This window comes from Chanodichthys erythropterus, chromosome 22, assembly GCF_024489055.1.
Source record: "Chanodichthys erythropterus isolate Z2021 chromosome 22, ASM2448905v1, whole genome shotgun sequence".
Classification (NCBI taxonomy): Eukaryota; Metazoa; Chordata; class Actinopteri; order Cypriniformes; family Xenocyprididae; genus Chanodichthys; species Chanodichthys erythropterus.
The window spans coordinates 26963151-26987097 of NC_090242.1; the positions used below are offsets into that span (position 1 = coordinate 26963151).

Sequence of the window (23947 nt, forward strand, 5' to 3'; positions counted from 1 at the left end):
AAGTTCCCACACATTACATGTTTCTTGTTCTGTCTTATACGTGTGTAAACACGGTCTGTGCTTGTGCTTGCGATATCTTCTGTCTTTGGCCACTCCAGAGCTATTTTGTTTTATTTGATGTTTTTTTTTTATTTTATTACCTTATTTCACTTTAGGCAATTTTATTTTATTTTTTATTTTTTCCTTTTTTATTTTACTCTATTTTAGTTTAGTTTTTAGGCTGCTATTATTATTATTATTATTATTATTATTATTATTAATTTAGGCTGTTTTATTTTAGGTAATTTGTGGGCTATTTATTTTTAAATTGGGCTTTTTTTTAATCCTAAATGCAAGAATTAACATATTTAAAATTAAATAAAATATTTTAAAAAGGTTAATTGGACTATTCTTACCTTTAGGATGAAATAAAATAAACCAAATTAAATTAAATAGGCCAAAAACTACCTAAAATAAAACGTCCTAAAATTGTATTTTATTTTATTTTATTTTATTTTATTTTATTTTATTTTATTTTATTTTATTTTATTTTATTTTATTTTATTTTATTTTATTTAGGCTGTTTTATTTTAGGTCATTTTTTGGGCTTTGAATTTTATTTTATTTTATTTTATTTTATTTTATTTTATTTTTATTTTATTTTATTTTATTTTATTTTATTTTATTTTATTTTATTTTATTTTATTTTATTCCTAAAGGTAAGAATTGTCCAATTAACATTTTTAAAATAAAATTAAATATTTTAAAAATGTTAATTGGATAATTCTTACCTTTTAGGATAAAACTACTTTATTTTATTATTTTTTAATTTATTATTTTATTTTATTTATTTATTTATTTTATTTTTTTAATGTATCCAAAAGGTAGGAATTGTCAAATGAACATTTTATTTTTATTAAATTAAATTAAATTATTTTTTGAGACAAAATAAATGTTTGAGTTCTACCAAATACAATTGTTTGGTGTTGTCTTAAGGTTGTTAATGTTATGTTATTGTTCAAAGCTTCATCTTTGATAGCTCAGGAGAGTTGTGAGAAACTCACTGGATTATCTGCTTTGTCTCGGATATTCCACCTAAAATTCCTTGGGAGAAATATGAGACAGATGAGATGCTTGTTGACCTAATGTGATGAGATGAATTGAAATCTCTGCTCACAGTTTGTGACATTTGCTGAAACTTTAGAGGCGACATGTGAAATTGCTGTGGTCTGTTTCTCAGGAGAAAAATCAGAGAAGCATAAAACTTTAGATAAAGTTTCCATTTGCTTGGTTTAATCTCATAGCAGTCTACAAGAAATGATCAAGATATTAACAAGATCTCATTTGTGTTTTGTTCTCCCTTTCCGCTATTGAATGTTTTAGGACAAAAACATAGTGCTCCGTTGTAGCACTGTAGCTGGATACTCAGTCCAACTTGCGCTACTTTTATAAATGGTTTATTTGTTTCTGTTGCAGGTATCCCATCTGCCTCAGGAGTCCAGAGAGGAGGCTGAGTCAGGACACTCGGAGGATGACTCAGCACTTTTGTCCTCAATTTGCTATCGGGCTCACACGAGATCTTGCCTCCTGACGCCCTCGGCTCTCAGCAGACCTGCCTATACAGATACGGAGGACAAGACGACCAATCAGCAACCTGACACCTCCAGACTCCATCCCCAAGACACCCCCAAACCACAGATCAACAGAGGTGAGAGTCTGGTGTTTATGTATCCTTCCAGTCTCCCATATGTTTTTCTGTGTGAATTATTTTCATTTATATTTTTTTTCTTGAGAGAACGAATGTATAATTCATTAGTCGGGAAATTTATGCTGATCTATCTTGTGCTAATCTGAACATAAACATGGTATATTTAACACTGGTATCACACTTATCTATCATTGGTTTTCCCTGACTGATTTAGTGAGATATTTCATTTAATTTTAAATTTGAAAAAGTTACAGAGGGTTAAAGGGCTAGTTCACCCAAAAATGAAAATTGCCTATTATTTATTATTATTATTATTTACTCACCCCCATGTTTTTCCAAACATATATGAATTTCTTTCTTTTGCTAAACACAAAAGATATTATGAAGAAAATAACCAAACAGTTGATGGGACCCATTGACTTACATAGTTTTTTTTTCTTCTTCATATTATGGAAGTGAATCAACTGTTTGCTTACCCATTTTCTTCAAAATGTCATTTTTCTGTGTTCAGCAGAAGAAAGAAATTCATACAGGTTTGGAAAAACTTGAGGGTGACTAAATAATGACAATTTTCATTTTTGGGTGAACTAACCAATTAAATGTGGCAAAAACCCTTTTTAGATATTTTTGTATTTTGGTGATTCCCAAAAGAACCTCTCAAGAAAATTTCAAGGTCATATTTCACCTCAAAATAAATAAAAATAAATAAATTAAAGTAAAATATTAATTATTAATTATTTATTAAAAAAAGCATATTGTAGGACTATTAAGATTTTCACATTGATTGTTTTCATGACAATTAAGCATATTTTTCTCCCCAATAGTCATTACCATAATGCAAAAAAATCATATTCTCATTAAATAGACTAAACTTTTCTCATAAATGTCCTCATAATTTTCTATTCTTATAAAGTAAAATAAAATATAAAAAAAAATAGAGAATATACATTGCCTTTTAAATATGTTTTTAATTAAAAACAACTTGTCTAACAGTGTTGTTTTACTGTAATGCAGTCTTAATTTCCTTACAGAACAGGAAATGAGAATTATTGAAAATAATAAGGATGCATTACAGTAATGAGTATGGGAGGGAATTGTTCTTAATTGTAAAACCATTTTTTTTTTTTACAAAATATCCTTTTTTTATTATTATTATACAGACATTTCTTTTCAGCCATCTCAAGATTCATCTATTTGCTTTTGCTTAAGAACATTTTTCTGAAAAGACATGTTACGGGAGTCTTTATGATGTGGCATGGCTGTCTTTGTAACAATACAAATGGAGCAGCTGAAAGGCAGAAACAAGTGTCTCTTAAATCTAGTGTCTGATTTTCTTTGGCTTCTCATTTGCTCTTCTCGTTCATCCCAAAAAGGATATCTTGATCATCTCCTAGGTGTTTTTTCATGAGCATTTGTTCTGAACAATTTCCTGGTGGTGTGAACCACCTCAACAGATGTTATGACTCACTCAAAAAGCTCAATTTACGCCATCCAGTGTGTATTATTAGGAATTACACGCAGTTCACTTCTGTGGTTTCTGTTGACGCCCCCTGCTGGACATATAAGTGAAATGCAGCATATAATCTCCCCTAAAGCTCTCACTGCCCCTACATTTACCTAGGCAGGTAAGGTAAATGAGCGCATTTTGATCTAAAATATAACTTATCATCCACACTACATATTCTTCTGTTTTGTTTCTTGTAAAAATAAAAATCTCTAGGATATGCGTTTATGTTCAACTATGTGGGCATGTTTCATTTGTGTGAGTGTTTAACTTTGTAGTGGGCTTGAGAGCGCGTAAGTCACGGGAATGTGTGTGAGTAGCGTGTTCATCCTGGCATGTGCGTGAAAGCAACAGCTTCCCACAGCTGCTTGTTCCGTCTCTGCATGCACGCACACGTGTGTGTGTGCGTCCCTTCTCTTCACCTTCAGAGGGAAGGACACACATTCCAGCGCTGCTTCCCGACTCTGGCCCTGGGCGACGCTCGGCCGGAGCTGATAAGTGACAGGGCCCCCAGCCTCCGCTCCGCTCAACCCCCCTCCCCACCTCCCCCTGGCAGCCGTGACCCCCCCGCGGCCTGGCTCAGCGCACAGACGTGCTGCTCCGGAATTCTGCCCTCTGCCCCACTTCTAACTGCCCCCACCCCCCCCCCCCATTCACAGAGGTGGGGGCATTTAAAGAGATAGCGTGCTTTTAAGCAGCGCTGGGCTGTCAGTGTGGCTCATCTGTTCTGTCTGCATATGGTGACTGTGAAATTGAAAACATCCCCGCTTTCAGAGACACGCACAGCAGTTATTGATGGGGCAAACGGAGAGCAGTTTTGCTGTTCGGTTCGTTGCAATCAGGTGCTTACTGGCTTTGTCACAAGTGATTGCGTGTTGAGGCCGGCGGGGGCAGTTTTGGCCAGTCTGGACTGAGAGTTTGGTTTCAGCTTTTTAGGAGGGGTGATAGCTCTGTGAAAGGGTCTCAGGTTCAGAGGGGTTATGGGAGGATGGAAAACGGCAAACGGCGGCGAGCGATGAGAGAGAGAGGCGTAGTCGTTACGCTGGTGTCAGCTAACAGCAGGGAGCCTGTGTGTGTGTGTGTGTGTGTGTACGCACAGTCACGGACATGCACTCAAACACACATGTGTGTGTTTGTAGGACACAGAACGGACTACTAGTGGGGCGTGGAAAATGCGGTGGAACAAACAGCTTTAGATCACGAGTGTGACTCTGAGAGTGTGTATGTGTAAGAGTGCCGTGCACGCATGTGTGTCCGCCTCAGTCGCTGGAGCCTATCCAGGGTTTCCGTGGCGACCACACAACACAGTGAGACAATCAGTGGCAGGCCCACGCAGTGCGGCGAGAGGACATTAACACAGGAACCACAGGTCAGGGGCCACAGGGAAGGAGGGAGGGAGAGGGACAGGGAGGGTAGGCAGAAAGAGGAAGATAGGGCAGAACTTGAAAAGCAAGTGACTTAGTAAGTGAATCTCTTGAAACTGGGTCATATTTCACCCCCAAATAATAATAAAAAAATATATAATAGTTTAAAAAGCAAAATTTAATTGTCTGTTTTTGTTATATTTATATAATTAATATAATTTTTATTATTTTTTTTTTATTTTATATATAATTAAATAATATTAAATTAATATATTAAATTAATAAGTAATTATATATATATATATATATATATATATATATATATATATATTAATTAATGATCATTTTATTTATATATATATATATATATATATATATATATATATATATATATATATATATATATATGATATTGTTTGCATTTAGTATTGACAATAATAAATTCACTTTTTATTAAATAGTAATTTAATATACTGTTTATATATATATATATATATATATATATATATATATATATATATATATATATATATATATATATATATATATATATATATATATATATATATATATATATATATATACTATAACTAATAAAAGTAAAAATATAAAAGTATATTATTAATGCAAACAATCTTCAAAAAAGTATCTTCAAAAAATCTTCAAAATTATAGTATATTTTAGAAAAAAAAAAGAAAAAAAGAAGAAAAAAAATATATATATACTAAAATTATAATTATATAATATTAAATATTAAATGTATGTTTTTTTAAAGATATTGTTTGCATTTAGTATTAATATACTTTTATATTTAACTATTAAAAGTAAAAATATAAAAGTATATTGATACTAAATGCAAACAATATCTTTAAAAAAAGCATACATTTAATATTTAATAATATTATATATTAATTATAATATATTTTAGTATGTTTATATATATATATATATATATATATATATATATATATATATATATATATATATATATATATATATATATAATATATACACTAAAATATACTATAATTACTAATATTAAAAAAAAAAAATATATATATATATATATATATATATATATATATGCTTTTTTGAAGATTGTTTGCATTAATATACTTTTATTAGTTAAATAGTAATTTAATATACTGTTACATATATATATATAGTTTTTATAAGTATTAGTTGTACTGCCTTTATTATAATTACATTTTTTCTTTTTACATTATTTATTAACTTGCATTTGACAAAAAAAAGTTATTCATGAGATCTACCCAAATACTACACAGTTAAAAAGAGAAAGATAAGAAAAAAGCAAAAAAAACAAGGTCTTAAAGTGAGACTAATTCAGTTTGTGTCTGCATAAAAGCTGATGATTTGTGATTCAATATTGGGACATTTCCACTGACACAGCCACATGTGGGTTTGTGTCTTTGACCAGGGTGTGTGAGTGTGTGTTTTTAGGAGAAAGTTTGTTAGGGGGTAAAATGTATGTCATAGTGTGTAAAGTAGAAGGGGTATATGTGTTTGTGAGAGCGAGCGAAAGAGAGCGAACGCACTCACACATCTGTGTCCCCTGGGGACGTGGCTAAAAATAAGCAGCTCCTCAAGCCTTCTGGTGTCTGAGCAGCGTCTGTCTGCTCTCCGCCGCCATCCCTGCGGCCCTCCTCTCCTCATCTTCCATCCCTCCATCTCTCAATTACACACACACACAGTACAACCGCACACTCTTACGCACCCATAACCGTGTACACAAACGCACACACACACCAACTACACCCAGCTGCGTCCCTGCTCTACTTCCTGCGCCGACGACCTCCGGTCTGGCAGTCTGCAGCCCAGGAAAAAAGAGCCAGAGACACTGAAAAAAGGCTGAAAAAGGGCAGAAGAGAAGTGAAAAACTGAGTGAAGGAAAGGGCAGAAGAGAGGTGTGGTGTGGGAGAGGACAATTGTGAGAATGTTTTGAAGTTGTCACCTACAAAAACAGACCTTGAAGGTCAAAAGTCCTCGTCTCATCACTCTTACTCCATTTGCAGGTGATTTCCGAGTGGTTGCCGCCTCTAAACGGGCCTTATCTGTGGACGTGGGGCCCGAGGTAGCTCAGGAGAACTGTTTGGGACGAGGACGGGTTGCTCAGCTCATGAAAACTTTCAGTGTGTCCAGTGAGTCTCCGCCCTCCCAAATGCCACCCCGTGCCAACAAACCTCCGATCCCGGAAAAGCCTAACCACTTGAGACTCCGCCCCTCACCCTCACTCAGGTAATCAACAAGGGACCAACCCCTGCGCTGCAATCAGGACACCTAGCCAGGGGTCTTTGTCATTGGCTACATTGAAGGGTGTGGGTGCTTAGCCTCTCTCAGGAATTTGAATATTTTAGTTGCCAAATTAATGCAAGGTCATGCTTTTTTCTTTTTTTTTCAATATTGATGTTTTTGTTTATTTTTATTTTTTACATGGCATGAGTGTTTGTATGAATTTTCAGCAGGAATGAAACACCAAAAGCATTCAGCAATAATGTTGACCTGGCTGTATTACTAAACTGCACTCAGATGCATATTTACAAGTGCCTTTCTGTTTAAATGGGTCACATGAAATCTTGATTAACAGTAGAAGATTGAATCAACTCCAAAAAAAACAAACAAAACAAATCATGCTAAACCAAAGTTAGTCATTCCTTCTGTTATATACTTAACATTTTGTATGAAGGCTGTCATGTTTTAGTGAGGAAAAAGTCTGGTCTTTATCTGGTCTTTATAAGTGGTCAAATGATATCAGTTTTTTGTTGTTTTTCTTGGCCAAAGCAATATCAGAGGGTGGGGTGGCTAATATGATGCCCATATTTACTGTAAATTACAATTTAATTATAGCAATGAAGACGCACAGAGTTTCTGAATTAAATGAATATACATTTTACACAATATTTACTCAATTCACTAAAAATACTAGACAATTCACTGACAAAGTTACATTTTGGAACTGACACTATGCAAAACGGTGCCAAATATTGGCTAATTAATCAGCCTGGCTGATATATTGGTCTATCAATACTCTTGTTTTTTATGTTTTAGTTGTTGTTGTTTTTGTTTTATCCTAGTCAGACCTTTGTTTGGAGGTTGATGGACTTGAAATTAAATTTTCCGTCTTTGGTAATCAGGTCAGTAGGTCATGTAAATTGTTTTCTCACAGTCACATTTGCTTGCACTTAATTCTGGGTTTTTTACATGTGATCTGGAAGAGTTTATATAATTACTCTGCGTAAGGCTTGAATGTCCTGTCCACACATTCAGGATAAGTGTGGGATATTGCCTCTGTAATAAAATGATCAAACCCTCTTCTGCCTCTGGTTACAATTTTATCCTCAGTGGCTTGACAGGATTCGGGCTGTGTTTATGTTCAACATGTGCTTATGACAAGCATTTACTGGAGTCATCTGAGGTCAAGTCATGATGCAGCCAAGAAGGTTTCATATCTTCTTCAGTGCACATGAGAATATATAATGGTTTTTGTGCATTGAATCGCTGTGCATCATTCAGGAAAGAGTTGACTGCTTACAATTCATATACTGTAGATTGTAAATATTGCACACATCAAGAGCATTTTAGCTGCTTTTGGTAGTCTGGTTATAGAGTGAGCTCTTCTCTTGGATGCCCTCTGCACAAAAAAACAGTGAGAGAAACAAGGAAGGCTGACAAGCCAGATAGGAGATCACAATAAAACGGTTTATAGCTAATTTAATTGTAAGAGGGTCATAACAGTGTTTGCATTACACAAGGTGTTCTTTTTTTAATATAAGATTTGTTTTTAATATAACACCTTAATGTGCCTTTTTTACTTTTTAATGCATAATTAGTTGTTCAGAACATTTATGAGCTAGTTACTGTAGCAATAACATCAGGGGCACAGGAATTATCTGAAAACTGTTGAGTTTTATAAATAAGCTTGGCTCATATATATATATATATATATATATATATATATATATATATATATATATATATATATATATATATATATATATATATATATATATATATATATATATATATATATATATATATATGTAATTGGGTGACATTGTTTGCTGTAAGACCTAACTGAGACGTAGAATAGGGGCAAGTACTATTGCTTACTATCTGAGCATAATAATTTCAGTTACTCTCCATATTAAGACAGTTTATATTAAATATTTGTTTAATGGTGTCTTTTTATGAATGAAGGCCATTATCACTGATACTGGTACTGATGTCTCTATTGATTTTTTTTTTTTTTTTTACTAATTATAGACATTCAACATTGCAGTATAAATAAAAGCTATCAATTTCAACATTTACTAGGCTTTTAAATAATAACTTTGTTTTAAGTTCACTTAAAACAATCCTCACATAAACCCATTATAATAAATGTCATATTTACCTGTGGCCTTCCTACCTACCTTAGGAAATATACAGAAATTGAATAAAGTTATCAAACACTTTACAGTCTTCAATGCATAAATTATAAAGTAAATATAGATTAATCCTTAAAGCTACAATTTTCTCTATTATCTTTTTGTTCTCTCATTAACATTAATGACAGACATCACAGTAATTGGTTTATTAGGCTGCTGTGACTTTAAGAGCTGCTGCTGTCAAACATGATGCAGAACTTCATTTAAAGGGTTAGTTCACCCCCCACCCCCCAAAAATTATATTTCTGTCATTAATTACTCCCCCTCATGTCGTTCCAAACCCGTAAGACCTTCGTTCATCTTCAGAACACAAATTAAGATATTTTTGATGAAATTATTTTTTTTATCCTCCATAGAAAGCAACATAATTACCACATTTAAGGTCCAGAAAAGTAGTAAAGACTTAAAATAGTCAACGGTCAACGTGACTGCAGTGGTTCAACCTTAATGTTATGAAGCGACAACAATACTTTTTGTGTAAGAACAAAACAAAAATAATGACTTTATTCAACAATTTCATTTCTCCCCTGTCAGTCTCCTGCACTGTTTATGTTGTATAGACAATGCAGATCTTCTGTGTTCTACATCAGAACGACGACTCAATATTGGCCAACGCTGTTCATGCGTGTGATGCTGACGCAGGAGCCAGCCAATACGGAGTCGCCGTAGTCACGTTAACTATTTTAACAATGTCTACTACCTTGAATGTGGTAATTACATTGCTTTCTGGGGGATAATAATTTAAAAAAAAACTCTCTGATTTCATCAAAAATATCTTAATTTGCGTTCCGAAGATGAATGACGTTCTTATGTGTTTGGAAGGACATGAGGGTGAGTAATTAATGACAAAAATTAAATTTTGGGGTGAACTAACCCTTTAAGAAGTTATTTAACGCATAAGACTGCTCTTATGAGGATACTTGACAAAATGGGCATTTTGGCATAATTATGTGTTATTGTTTGTTCAAGCGCAAAAAAGAACTATTGGCTCGCTTCTTTGTGTCACACAGACGCGACATTCACAGACAGTGCGTTTTCATTTGTCTTGTGGCGCTTGAATGGTTTAAAAGCAATTGCGTGAATAAGAGCGTGATCATATAATGTAATGCTAGCCGAATTATGATGGAAAAACAGATGCTGCGTTAATTGCGTTAGATATTTTTAATGCGTTAAAACTGAAATTAATCATATGCATTAACGTGCTAATTTTGACAACACTAGTTTTAAATTTTGTTTTAAGTACCCCCCACATGATGACCATTATAAAACAAAACTTCTGAAATATTGTTTGTGATAGTTCAAAATGTGAGGAGCCATGTTGTCACCTAATTACAATTATCCTACATCCCTGAGTAATATTGCATAAAAATAGTGTTTTTGTGGTAGATGTTGTGAGCTACACAAGATTTCTTCTTTCCTAGTGTGTGACATCATCTAGATCTTTAAATGCGTCATCGTCCCTGCATGAAGGCACACTAGCTCGCTAACCATTCAAAAGGCACAAACAAATGGGAGCTGGTGCCCAGTCCTGCAACAGTGGAAGCAACAATAGCATCGGCTGTTTTCCTATGCACAGAGACATCGGTGAGTTGTTTCAAGGCAAGTGCGGGAGGCCCTTGGCAAACAGAACCCGACCCCCACCCTTCTCCACCACCGCAAAGCCTAGCCCCCACTGACAGGGTCCTCCGATGAGCAATAAAAAGGGGCCGTTGTTGCCGCTGTAGTGGAGGGAAGATGAGATGGACGCTTCTGTTTTTCTATCTCCTGATGCCCACAGAAGGAAAAAGGAGAAAGAAAGAGAGGGAAGGAAGCAAAGCGTGGCGTTCTGGGGCGTTCCACCCCCCCACCCCAGAGGAGCTGTGTTGAGGAGAAGAGAGGGGGCCTGGGCCATGTGATAGGGAGAGCATGCGGGCATGGTTCGGCCCCCAGGCAGAGGGAACGGGGTCTGCTGCATGATTAATCTGGCTGAGGGCAGGAGGACCGCCACAGGCCTGCCGCATTAACTCCCTGCTCTCCCGCTCCACACACAAACAAAAAACACACACCCACGGAATATCTGGGTTGATGGCCAGTATGTGAGCCAGTGTGTCCACCTGCAGCAGAGGCAGGGTTAGTTTGTTTGGAAAGTAGAGCGAGCCTTTGTTTTTGCCACAGGCTCAGTCTCGCCTCTGTCACATGAGAGGCTGCATGCAGGAAGTCACAGGGATGTTTGTCTATTGACATGCTGCTTGGACATGGTCACTGCGTGTTAAACTTGTGCCTCGGAGCAGATAAGAAGGTCCCAAAAGATTTAAAATAAGACAAGAAGAGGTCTGTCAAACATATGGAGATACATGACAACATAGTATTCATTAAGGTGACCATTTTTGATATTCACTCATTTACTGACCATCTTATATCATTCACTTCTGTTCTGTATTAAATAACTTTCATCAAATATAAACAAATATTTCTGATTTTCCACAGGTTGGTCTGCCGGCACTTTGTTGTCAGACTAGTTCTCAGTGTACACATGCAGCAGTGGAGATCTTTGGTCACTTGCAGTGACTCTGGCCAGCTCCAAGCCCAGGCAGACAGAGGGTTAAACTCCTGCAGTCCAGCCGCATTAACTGGAAAGGAATGAAGTGTCAAGCGTGTTCTCACCGCAGCGAAACGGTCGAAACCCTGCCCCACCCCCCCACCCCCCCCAGCAACCTCCCACAGCCGTGACCAAATTATTTCCTAGCCTCCCGAGATTCGCCTCGCCAGACAAAAATCTGCAGCGCAGCCCTGATTCAGTGCACAAACATGCAGCCTCCCTCGTCTCTCAACGCCTCTGTGTCGCCACTTTGAAGAAAATGGGCCTCCTTTTTTTTAACGGGCCTCCGTTAGGACAGCTCCGTCTGTTTACACTTGACAGATTTAAATGCTCCCAAAAATGGCACCCACAAACAACTTGGCTTCCTCTATGCGTGAGGGCCAGTTCAAGAGCAGTTTTTGTTTGCCTTCCCTATCTCTCTCCCTCTGTCAGTTTTGCTTTTCCTCAGGATTGAACTCAACACATATTAAGCAAGAATAACCAAAAACTCCAACTGATAGTACTTTTGAATTTTAGCAGTAGAGGTGGGAAACAGAGTTGGACGGGGGAGGGTTTGGGGTGTAGAATGAACCCCACCAGTCCGCACAGCCCTGCCAAACTGCTTTAAAAAACCCTCTGTTTTATTTATAGTGCACTGTATCCATGGCAACCAAAGAGGTCAGGCAAGCCAGGCCTGTGTTTCACCCTGCTCTAGGGATTAGGATTTCACAGAGGTTCTCTGATGTGCGGAAGGTGGGCTGGAGCTGCTCACCAACTGAACGCCACCGACTAGTGAGAAAGCAGAATTCTCTAGAGTCCTGAGGAGAGGCTGGAGAACTGCAGTGGGAATTCTGGGGAGAGAGTGTGGGTGGGGAAGTTGGGGGGCTTCAGCAGACTCACGGAACTGTAGAGAAGTGTGATGCCAACCTTAATGAGCTGGTCTAGGCTCTGGAGAGCAAGCCGGTAGTTCTCGATTGGGGTTGTTTTTGCTAGTTCTAGCTGATACCCAATCCAACTTTAAGGCTGTTGGCAAAAGTAAAGCCATAAATATTTACCACAGAAATTGTTCCAAGCAAAACATCTAACCTTCACAGTGTAGAGACACCTGACAGCAGTTGCAGTCATTTTAAATGGACTTGCAATAATAGTGTTGCAATGCAAAGGTGAAAAGGGTTCAGAGGAGGGAGGAGAGATTGCAACAGATTGGGGCAGTTTGGGGCAAATTGAGCAGTCCTCAATACCAAGACAATCTGGAGTTAGTAGAGATTTACATATTTGCAACTCAGAACTGTCCTCAAGTCCTGAGCTGTCTTGAGGTCATTAGCCCATTACTCATAAAAGAGAAATGATAGGTGGCAGAAAGAGAGAAACTCTGTAAAGCGGAAGATTTTTGTGGCCTTGTTATTTTCATCCCAGGCTCTGCGTGCAGGAGCCGTTCCAAATCTGTGCGTGGGAGCCAGTTGGAGTAGACCAAAGAGAGGGAAAGGGAGAGAGAGAGAGAAAAAAAGAAAGATTTTGGAGGGGGTGCTTTGACATGCTCTCCAAGAACGGCACTGCTTGAGCATGTGGACTTCCGGATCCCTCCTGGAGTGCACGCAGTCAGCGTTGCTAAGAGACAGACTTCCGTGGGGTTGGTGGAGGATGACGCTTGGAAGGGTAGGAGGTGGAGTATGATTATATGATTGGCCTCCACTCTTTTGGTTGGAACAAACTCAGTCCACAACTCTTCCTTCACAATGTGGTCATTCCTCTAACCTCTACACCTGTGATGACACCCCCAGTCTCAAGGGGGCGCCATCAGCATCTGTGGCCACACAGCTTGTTGCACAGGCTCCGCTGCTTGTGACCAGGACTATGAAGACGGTTGCCAGGAGACCGGAGGTGTTAGATGTAGAAGGCTTGCACTGTTGCCAGGAGATTGTGGTTCGGACTTTGAGGGAGACTTGGGGCTCTCAGGGGGGTGGCGTCACCAGTGGGATGAGGGCTGGCGTTGTTAAGAGATGCCACTGGCCAGCAAGAGTTGTATGCTGGAGAGGAGTTAAGGGTACAAAAGACTATGCATCAGTGGGCATCACACTGAGGGAAAAGTGTGTGACACATTGGTGACGGATTAAAAACTAAACGGGTTGAAAGGGTGACAACATGCCACAACTCATCACAGTGAACTTCAGTCACAATGAAGTGCACAGTGAGACATAAACAAATAGCTCATTATCACAGTTTACCACTAAAGAGTACCTCAGCCATTACCAAGTTTGTTATTACTGGCATGTGCTAGAGACTTGAAACTCCCAGAAATTCCCAAATGCAACTTACTTAGGATTAGTAACCTTTAAAATAAAAAAACTCACCCTCAAGCCATCCTAGGTGTATATGACTTTATTTCTGATGAACACAATCGGAGTTATATTAATAAATATCCTGATGCATCCAAGCAATATATAGGCAGTGAATGGGACCAAAAAGTATCAAGCTCAAGAAAGTTCATCCATCCATTATAAACGTACTCCACACGGCTCCGGGGGGTTAATAAAGGCCTTCTGAAGCGAAACGAAGTGTTTGTGTAAGGAAAATATCCATATTTAACAAGTTATGAAGTAAAATATCTAGCTTCTGCCAAACCGCCTTCCATATTCAACTTAAGAAGAATACAAATTACACATTTTTTCTTAAGTTGCATACGGAAGGTGTAGAATGTAGTGTAAGCGTTTTGAACTGCAAGAGGCATTACACTTTCTTTCTAAGTTAAATAAGGAAGATGGAAGCTAGATATTTTACTTTATAACTCATTAATTATGGATATTTTTCTTACACAAACGCATTGTTTCGCTTCAGAAGGCCATTATTAACCTCCCAGAGCTGTGTGGAGTACGTTTATGATGGATGGATGCACCAGTTCACTGCCATTATAAATTTTGGATGCGTCAGGATATTTATTAATATAACTCCGATTGTGTTCATCTGAAAGAAGAAAGTCATATACACCTAGGATGGCTTGAGGGTGAGTAAAGCTTGGGGTAATTTTCATTTTAAAGTGAACTAATCCTTTAACAGATACCTATTATTAGCTGATGTTATCAACGTCGTAGGTCCTTCATGCTTCTCCTGTGATGTCACTTCTCAAGAATGCATCCAAATCCCATTGCAACAACACCAAGAGTACACATGCATGCAAACATATGCGCACACATATGGGTCATGCGAACTGGGCTTGTACTGCAACCCCGATCCTTCTGCAGAAGCTGCAATGCATGCTGGTATATTGCTGTTGAGCGTGAGCCCAGCTGAGCCTCAGAGCTTCATTTATCAGTAGGGACACACACACAAAGGACTCAGTGTGGGGGGGCAGTAATTGGATCTACGCCTGCCTGGTGCCCCTAAGACCTACTCCAGCCCCCATCCCCCAAATCCTCCCTCTCTTCCTCACCCTCCTCTCCTTCATCTCACCGTTATCTCCACGCCGCTCATGGCTTCAAGAAACATGCGGCACATGTGTGCAGATACAGACAGATATGAGCATGCCACATACACATGCTGTGACATGTCACACCCTCTCTGGATTCTCAGACATTTAATGCTGTTATGTTGTGAGACCTTGCTGGCTGCAAACTTGAAAGATTTCTCTCCAGCTGTGGGCTGCAGGGAACCAAACTGCCCCACATCTGTCTGTGAACTAATTTCTGCTCTTGTCTTAATGGAGATGTTGAGATATTTGTACACGCAAGCTAACATTTTACCTCATCGAATACACCAGTACGCAGATTAAGCTTCTTTAATCTTCTTTCCCTTTACTGACATTGTTCTTCTCTTGTTTTTGTGGTTGTTGTCGTCATTTCGAGTTGTGATGGTGTTGGGGCTGTGGAGGAAAGAGCGAGGTCTGATCTGGGCTGGATTTGAGCTCGGCTGTAGTTGTGGCTGAGGCAGTGCTGTTGGCTCCTGGGCAGGCAGGCAGGCCCCTGCGGCCCGGGCCCTTTTCCAGCATGGGCGGCAGCAAATCGGACAAAGAAGCTCAGTCTCTCCGGGTGTGTGCCTGTGTGTGCGCGAGTGGTTCTGTAGAAAGACCCTGGCGAGCCCTGCGCGAGGGTCTTATCCTCACGGCTCAAACACACGCCACCAGCTGCTGCCCTCTTCCTGTGCTTTCATTAAGGCAGCCTCCGTCCTGTTCCGTAGGGTAATTCACACAGTTACAGTGTTCAGAAAAAGGAAAATATATCTCTCTTCTCCCCTTCCTCTTTCATTTCCCTCTCCCTTGACTGCTGAAAGCTACGCGACCAAACTAGATCGCTCCCATTATAATCAACGAAGCTACCCTGCTAGCACGCAACAGCTTTGTTGATTATAATGGGAGCGATCTACTTTCGATGCGCTGTTTGCTTGCAGTATAGACACGATGGTACGCTCTCTCTCTCTTTCTCTATCTGTCTAGCACACTGGCCAGAGCAAGAAGAGAGGTGCCAGCCGGAGCTCATACCCACTGCAGCATTCACAGCACAATGAAATATCTCCGTCTTTGGCTGGCTCTGGTCAGCACTGGCCTGTTTTTTCTTTGTAGTGTGCATGTGAATGAGCGTGGCTGAAGGTTAGCATATTTCTTCATGTGTATTTCTAAGCGGTGTGTGTGTGTGTGCACGTGTGTTGGAGCCGCAGTGTGCGGAGCTCAGAGCCTAGAGCCAAGCCAGGCATTGCCAGAGGGAGCGCCTGCTATGTAGGGCGACGGGCAAGCTGGACGCCAGTGGAATATCAACGCAGAGCTGCCGCCACTCCTCCCAGCAGCCCACCTGCCCACTCTCTTCACTCCAGAGAGAGAGAGAGCAAGAGAGACGGACAGTGGGAGAGAGAGAGAGAAGGGGGGTTGCAGGAAATTGCCAGGTAGTTTCCAGACCCACTTCCCTGTGTCGCGCCCAATTAATCAGGGCCGCATCCATGCTGGCTGCCCCCTCCCTATTAACAGGAGGTGTATGTGTGTGTGTGTGTGTGTGTGTTCACAAAAGTGACCAAGAAACTTCATTAAGTGTGTTTGAGTCACTGAGATTTGTAGTAGATAACTTTAAGTGCTGTAAAGCTGTTTATGTTTAGTTATTGTCCTATCCTTTGTTCTCATTTACATATGTGTGCGTGTTTACAGGGCTTGACGGAGTGTTCGCTAACACCTGCGAACCTCACGTTCTCATTTTTACCTCCTGTGGTGCTTGCACACCTGGATACACACACTCTCTCTAGCACATAACACAACCGCACTCGCACCAGCTGAAATGTTCAGGTTTCCACTGATTGTTAGGCTGTTTTTAGGTTGTAGCTTCCCCTCGTGATGTGATTCTTAGCTGTCTTCGTGTGCTTGTGTGTGTGCTAAAAGATTGCAATCAGCCACCACTGTGTGTTTTCACCTGCGTGTCATTATTTCCAGCCAAATCAGTGGCTAAAGCTGTCATGTTTATGTTGTTTTTACCTGACACATGGTCCTGCAGCACTGTCACGTATTGTACTATTTATGTAAATTAATTTGTATGTCAGTTTTGCAGATGTCACTCCCATCATTCTGAGCATGGCTGAGTTTATTTGAGGAAAAAAAAAATATCTACGTCTGCCTAAAGTAAACTGTGTGTGTTAGCTTGTGCTTGTGTGTGCGATATAATCACTGCTCTGAGTAAACCTGTGTGTGTGTCTGTAGCGTGCAGTGCTGCGTGGAGGACGGGCACGGTATGAGCAGAGAGACAGCTGCCCTGACAGATGCCAGGAGGCAGGACCCCACTGGGGAGCAGGGGGGGACAGAGCTGGCACTCTCTCACCCCAACGGAAACACCATGGGCTGCAGAGGAAGTGGGCAGGGGGAGAGACCCTGTTTGTGTGGGTTTGTGTGTGTGCGAGGTGTAGATGATTCTCCCTTCATCTCAGCTTGTGTACGGCAGGGACAGTTTAAAAAACACTTGAAAGTGCAATGAGGCAGATAACATTAACAGTTTCCCTCATACCTGCTGGAATAATTACATGCTATCAGGATGCTAGCAAACACTGCCACTGTTTGTTCTTTTATAATTTACTATTATCTGCTTTCTTGTAGTTGACCTTCACGGTTTGGTATTACACTTACAAATACTTACTGTTATAGTCAGTTTAATGGCAATACACGATGGGAGTACCTTGGTATTTTGATACTGTATATACCATGGTATTCTTTGGTTACTACAATATATGATATAAAAAAGTTAACTTTAGTAACTTTTAAGAATACTAAGGTATTCCAATGTTTTTTTTTTTTTTTTTAACTATGGTTTTTACCATGGTTTCCATTGTATAAAACCAAGGTACCTTTTTTTTTAAAGGTAAAGGTTCTTCAAAAGGTGTTTTTATGCATCCAAACAAGAGCAAGTTTGCACTAGAAAATTTAGGAAATTACTTATATTATGCATTTAAAGTCATAATATATATTTCCTGGTCTTAAAGTATTAATTAACTTTCAAATGAAAATTACCCCAAGCTTTACTCACCATCAAGCCATCCTAGGTGTATATGACTTTCTTCTTTCTGATGAACATAATCTCAGATATATATTAAAAAATATCTGACGCATCCGAGCTTTATAATGGCAGTGATAAACAGCTGAAGAAAGTGCATCCATCCACATCCATCCATCATAAATATGTGCTCCACATGGCTCCGGGGGGTTAAGAAAGGCCTTCTGAAAGGAATTGATGCATTTGTATAAAAAAAAAAAAAATCCATGTTTAACAAGTTACGAAGTAAAATATCTAGCTTTCACCAGACAGCCTTCCGTATTCAACTTACGAAAAAATGGAACTGGCATCGCGTCAGTTAAGCTTTTTGCGTAAGTTGAATAGGGAAGGAGTAGGATGTAGCATAAGCGTTTTGAACTAATTTGAAATACGGAAGGCGGTCTGGCGGGAGCTAGATATTTTACTTCATAACTTGTTAATATGGAATTTTTTTTTTTTTTTTACACAAACGTGTCGCTTCTCTTCAGGAGGACTTTATTAACCCCCCCCGGAGCCTTGTGGAGTACACATTTATGATGGATGGATGTGGATGGAGGCACTTTCTTCAGCTCATACTCGTTGGTCCAGTTCACTGCCGTTATAAAGCTCGGATGTGTCAGGATATTTATTAATATAACTCCGATTGTGTTCATCAGAAAGAAGAAAGTCATATACATCTTGGATGGCTTGAGGGTGAGTAAAGCTTGGGCTAATTTTTATTTGAAAGTGAACTAATCCTTTAAGGTACAGTTACATTTACCATTGTTCTGCACATTTTTGCAGGCAAAATACAGTCATTTCAAAAGGGAATTTCACATGAGGGCAAAAAATTTCCCCATGCAAATTTCACATTGGGATCAAGTTGGTCAATCAAATTCGCCACACTGATCAACAGGAGTTTGAAAGTGACTTCTGTGTATGCTGTGCTTTATGCAGCACTACACTATGACAAAGGTTAATGTACGTGTTTTTGCATGGAAAATTTCACAAAATTTCATTAATGTGACCGCACCATTTCGAGCTATTGCTCTGTGTTGAAAACGCTGTAATGCTCATTGTTGCTAATGGAATCACCAAATGTTTGCATTTCATTTAGGAACTGCGAGTACCAAGAATAAGGGGACAGAATCAGGAAGACGGAGGAGAAATGTCTGGAGTTGAAGAGAAGATATGAAGGCTGGACTCGTGTGAGGAACTTGTTATGTTACAGATGACCCACTTCCACACTCCTGCCTCCCCTCTCAATCTCTCTCTCTCTCTCTCTCTAATATGCGCGAATCTCGCACACACTGCTCCCTGGTGTCTGCCATTTATAAAATAAATATGCAGGTGTGTGAAAATGTGACATAAGCAAAAAGTCACACTGACTCAGGTTTATACTGGTAATATACAGATTAATTAATAAAATTAAAAGCATATGTCGATATATAATGATAGTAAATAGCAATCCATTTAGCTATCAAGTTTGGTAGCATTTTTGGTGCATGCGCACATATTTTGACTATTGCATTGGATTGCATATCTTTTCAGCATCTCATGCCATGAGCATCATATATATATAAAGTGCTGTGTGACGTTAGAAGTAGTTCAACTCAGACCATTGTGCTTTGTTTCATTCTGTTCTAGCTATTTTTGAATGGAAGTCTATGTGACAAAAAAAATGAAAGCTGTACTTCAAACTTGAATTGATGTGGTGGTAGGAATAAGAATTTCTCAAAGCACTAAACAAGCTAAACTTCCTGCTGTCCCTCAGAGGCTTATACAATTGCCGAGATCATGACATTATAGTTTTATGTCGCATAGGTTCTGAAAATAGGCCAGTTAAGTGGCTTTAAACTGCGTTACTTTGTGTGTATGTGTGTGTAGATCTGGTCCAGCTGCGATGTCTGCGCAGGAGGAAGTGTTGCCATGGTGAGGTAGACCGAAGGGCCAGAGACACTGTCCTCTGTTCCACGCTCACTGCAGCTGTCCTCTCGATGTGTGTCAACGGCGTGCGTGTTTCTGAGTGGGTGTGTGTCGGAGAGCAAAAATAGTTTCGCGCAAATGAAAAACAAATGGTTTGTGCATGTTTTCCATTACTGCTGACCAGGTGATGGCACGAAGACCGCCGAAGCTTGTTTTTTTTCTCACACACAGTTTACATCTGAAGGGTGTGTCTGTGTCCTTCAACTCTGTGGTCGCTGATCAGTCTCTAACCGTCGTCCCAGTCCGGGAGTGAAGGGATGACCTCACCACTGCAGCTTCTGGACTTCCTGTCCCAGCAGCAGCGGGTTTTTCCATTTGCGGGGAGTCTGTGTCCTGTAAGTCTGCTCGTGTGAAAGCAGGCCCACTCAAGGGCGCGCTGATGAAAGCTACAGTGTTGGTCTGGGGATACCACACTGCACACACACCTGCAAACTCACAATCTCACATACACAAAGCAGTGTGTTGAGATTTTTGTCCGTAGAGACCATGCCCATGGAGACAGTGTCCATGGAGACTACATTCATGACAAGGTCCAAGTAAAGCAAAGTAGGGAGAGGTTACAGTGTGGTAGAAGTTAATCGAGGACTGAAGTCTGTGTGAATGTATAAGTGTGTTGGTTTTTGTGTTTAGAAACTTACCGGAATGTTACTTTTTAATCTTATTTCACAGCCCATACAGTCAGAAAAATGGTCAAATTTCAGTAAAATCTAAGAATTTTGGGAGATTTATCCTTAAAACAAAAAACAATGAGATTCGAGACAAGAAAAATGACCAGAATAAATAAATAAAAAAATTAAAAAATCCTTACAGCAAGCTTGCCAGTTTTAAATCTATCTAAATTTGGTTCTCATAACTTAATTTTTCTGTACCACATTGGCAAATAATTTTTCTTGTATTTTAAGCATAAATATAAATTTGTGTGCATCATTATTTTTTTTAAATTAATGTCCCCTAATAATCGTTCATCAAAATGAGACTGAGACATTCACATTTTGGAACATAAATAACCATATTCCTAGCATTAGCTGATGTTATTTTTAGTCCTGTATCGCTCTTCTCTCCTCCTTATCTCACTAACATGCCAGTGGGCGGGGCTAACGTTGCAATTGATTTCTTCAGCGGAGGCGGCGTTTCATTGGCACATTCCAGGATGAGTCGTTCGCTGGGCCTGGGCCTTTTATTCGACTAACAAGGAAGTTTTCAGTTCTGAAACTCACAGGATATTCTTATAGTATGATGACTTCTTATATATCAAAAGCTCAATGAAAAGCAGATTTCTCAATTCATGACCCCAAAGACTTTAAAAAAAAAAAACCTTATGGGGAAAATGAATGGAAAAAATACTTATGGAACCAACGCAGCTGAAAAAGTGGGCAGGCACTAATGCAGTCTATTAACAACAAACAGCAACAATCCAAACAATTCCTGATAGACAAAATGTCCCGTCCTACTTTTTTTTTTTTTCTTGTTCGAGAAGCCGTTTCACTCTACTAAACATTACAATGGGAAGAAAAGACAATCGCAACTTCCATTTCATGGCAATGGTGAACAACAATATATATTATATGAAATAAAGATGGCTTCATGACTTTTCATCAGAATATAAAACCTTGTCCTGCCCTCTCAGCAAAAAAAAAAAAAAAAATGGTGTAGTCACTGGGGTAGATCCCTTTATTTACCCTTAAAAGGGGCATAGAAGTACATTAAGAGTACATATTACTGCTCTAAGGTGCTAATATGCACCTTTTGGTGCTAAATATTGAACTCTTTTAGAAGAAATTTGAGAGATTTCTGTCCCTCCTTAGACAGCTACGCAACTACAACTTTGATGCTTCAGAATGTTCATAAAGAGATTGGAAAACTAATCCATATGAATTGAATGATTTTGTTCAAATTTTCTGAAGAGACTCTGTCACTTTTTATGATAAACAGATTTTATTCACATGTAAACGCTGATCAGCGACCATTAAAAGAAGCTCAACCAAACCTGAATGACGAGTGAGAACAAACCTCTTCCGGAAGCTCAGACGTGCTGCGTAACCATTGGGTTTCATTCTCGTGTGTTTTACGCAAATTCCGAAAAATTCTTCTGAAAATTTGGACCAAACCACTCAGTTTTTCAATCTCTTTATGAACTTTTTGAAGCGTCGAAATTGCAATTGCATAGCCTGTCTAGAAGGATAGAAATTTCTCAGATTTTATCAAAAAGATCTTCATTTGCGTTCCAAAGATGAACGAAAGTCTTACGGGTTTGAAACGACATGAGGGTGAGTAATTAATGACAGAATTTTCATTTTTTGGGTGAACTAACCAACTTTTTTTTGTGTGGGCCTTCGTGACAAGCTGCCATTCCCCTAAAGTTACGATTTTTGCAAATAATGTTATTTTTTTGGCTGACTTCACCATTTTATGTCTTTTTTTTTATACACACCACCTAAATCCATTCTGGTACTTAACTTGTCACGATCTAATCAATTAGCAATGGATAAAAATATCCTTTTGAAAATGAAATGTTGAATTTTCTCATGTTGAATTTTCAGCTTCCTGTTCTAGGCTCCACCTGAAACTACTCACAGAGCCCATCTCATGCCATCCGTTTTTCTCTCTTTTTCTCTGAGTTTCCATCTTTCTCTTGGGGCCTTGTGCCTGACACCGCTGTCACCCACCCTCCCGCGTCCTCCACCCCCCCAATCGACATGCTCCACTTCATTTTACGAGCAGCACACTGCACTTCACTAAAAGAAGAAAAAAGAACGAGGGAAAACTCACTGAAAAAAAAAACAGGTTTAGAGAGGATGGCTGTATGCAGAAGAGAAAGAGAAAAAGAGGGAAAGGTGTTTGTTGGAAACAGAGCGCTGAAGGAACTGAATGACTGAAGACTAGACGGTGAGCAGAGGAGGAGAGAGGGATGAGAGGACAGGAGAGGGAGAGTTTACGCATTTACTGTGAGTTTGTTAATAATTAATGTGTCACAGGCTTGAACGGGGATATATCTATCTCTCCTCTTACCCCCCACCTCCCCTCGCTCTCTCTTTCTCTTCCTCGGCAGATACGCATGGCCCTCACTCCCAGGTGCACAGCAGAGGGAGTGAAAACATCTGAGCTGATCCATGAGGGAGCGCAGGACATGCTCTTCTCCTCAGCTCACATCACAAAATGGCCGCCCACTGACGCCCATCTACCCTGAGGCTGGAAACCAGAACCAGACAGGATCGAGTTAGATTCTTATTCTAATAATTAAACACAACAGAATACAAAAATAATCCCTAATCTGTAGTGAAGCGGTGTGTTACAAAACAAAGTAGTGGATCTATATCAGCAATTTATGTTTACAGATATGAAAAAGTGTTAGACCAGTTTGAACTAGCTTAAAATTCCCAAACTCATTTTAGCAAACCTTAGTATGGCATATTTCATTTTGCAAGATGTGTAAACAAGGCTGTGAGGGATAAATGTGCAGCCTGGTCTGAGGTCATATGTAATCTTGACAAGCCATGTTTTCCATAATATAAAAAGTGTCCACTGGAATTGTTTTGTATTTGTATTTCTAAGACGTATTTTCAGTGTTTTGTCAGTTTGACACCAAAGTAAGCAATGGTACAACACACTGAAAAGAATGTACCACTAATTTTTCTAATCACATCGAATAAAATGTGACCAGAGTTGTTCAAAATTCACTATTGAATTGAGAATGCTTTAAAATTTCAGGATGCGATACTGCAATTTGAATCTGAATTTATGGAAGTAGAATTCAAATTATACTTCAAATTCAAAAGAAATGTATAAAACTAAGAAAAAAAGGTTGAGACAGAATTTAAATGATGGCTCTCAAAGTTGAAAGAACTTAAAATCTTTAAGTTTTAGGGTTATAAAAACTATTAAACTTTTGTAAAAATTAACTTTTCATTTATAGACCAAGGTGTAAAAACACTTG

General features: G+C 39.0%; 1 protein-coding gene across 1 annotated transcript in view; it reads left to right on the forward strand.

Moving 5' to 3' along the window:
- The window catches only part of zgc:100829 (uncharacterized protein LOC445149 homolog), a 35982-nt gene extending 28077 nt beyond the window's left edge, over positions 1 to 7905 (forward strand). The window contains exons 8-9 of the mRNA XM_067375207.1: positions 1456 to 1687; positions 6589 to 7905. Of these exons, the coding sequence (XP_067231308.1) occupies positions 1456 to 1687; positions 6589 to 6815 (459 nt within the window). The 3' untranslated portion in view covers positions 6816 to 7905. The remainder of the gene's footprint in view (positions 1 to 1455; positions 1688 to 6588) is intronic.
- The last annotated feature ends 16042 nt before the right edge of the window (positions 7906 to 23947 follow it).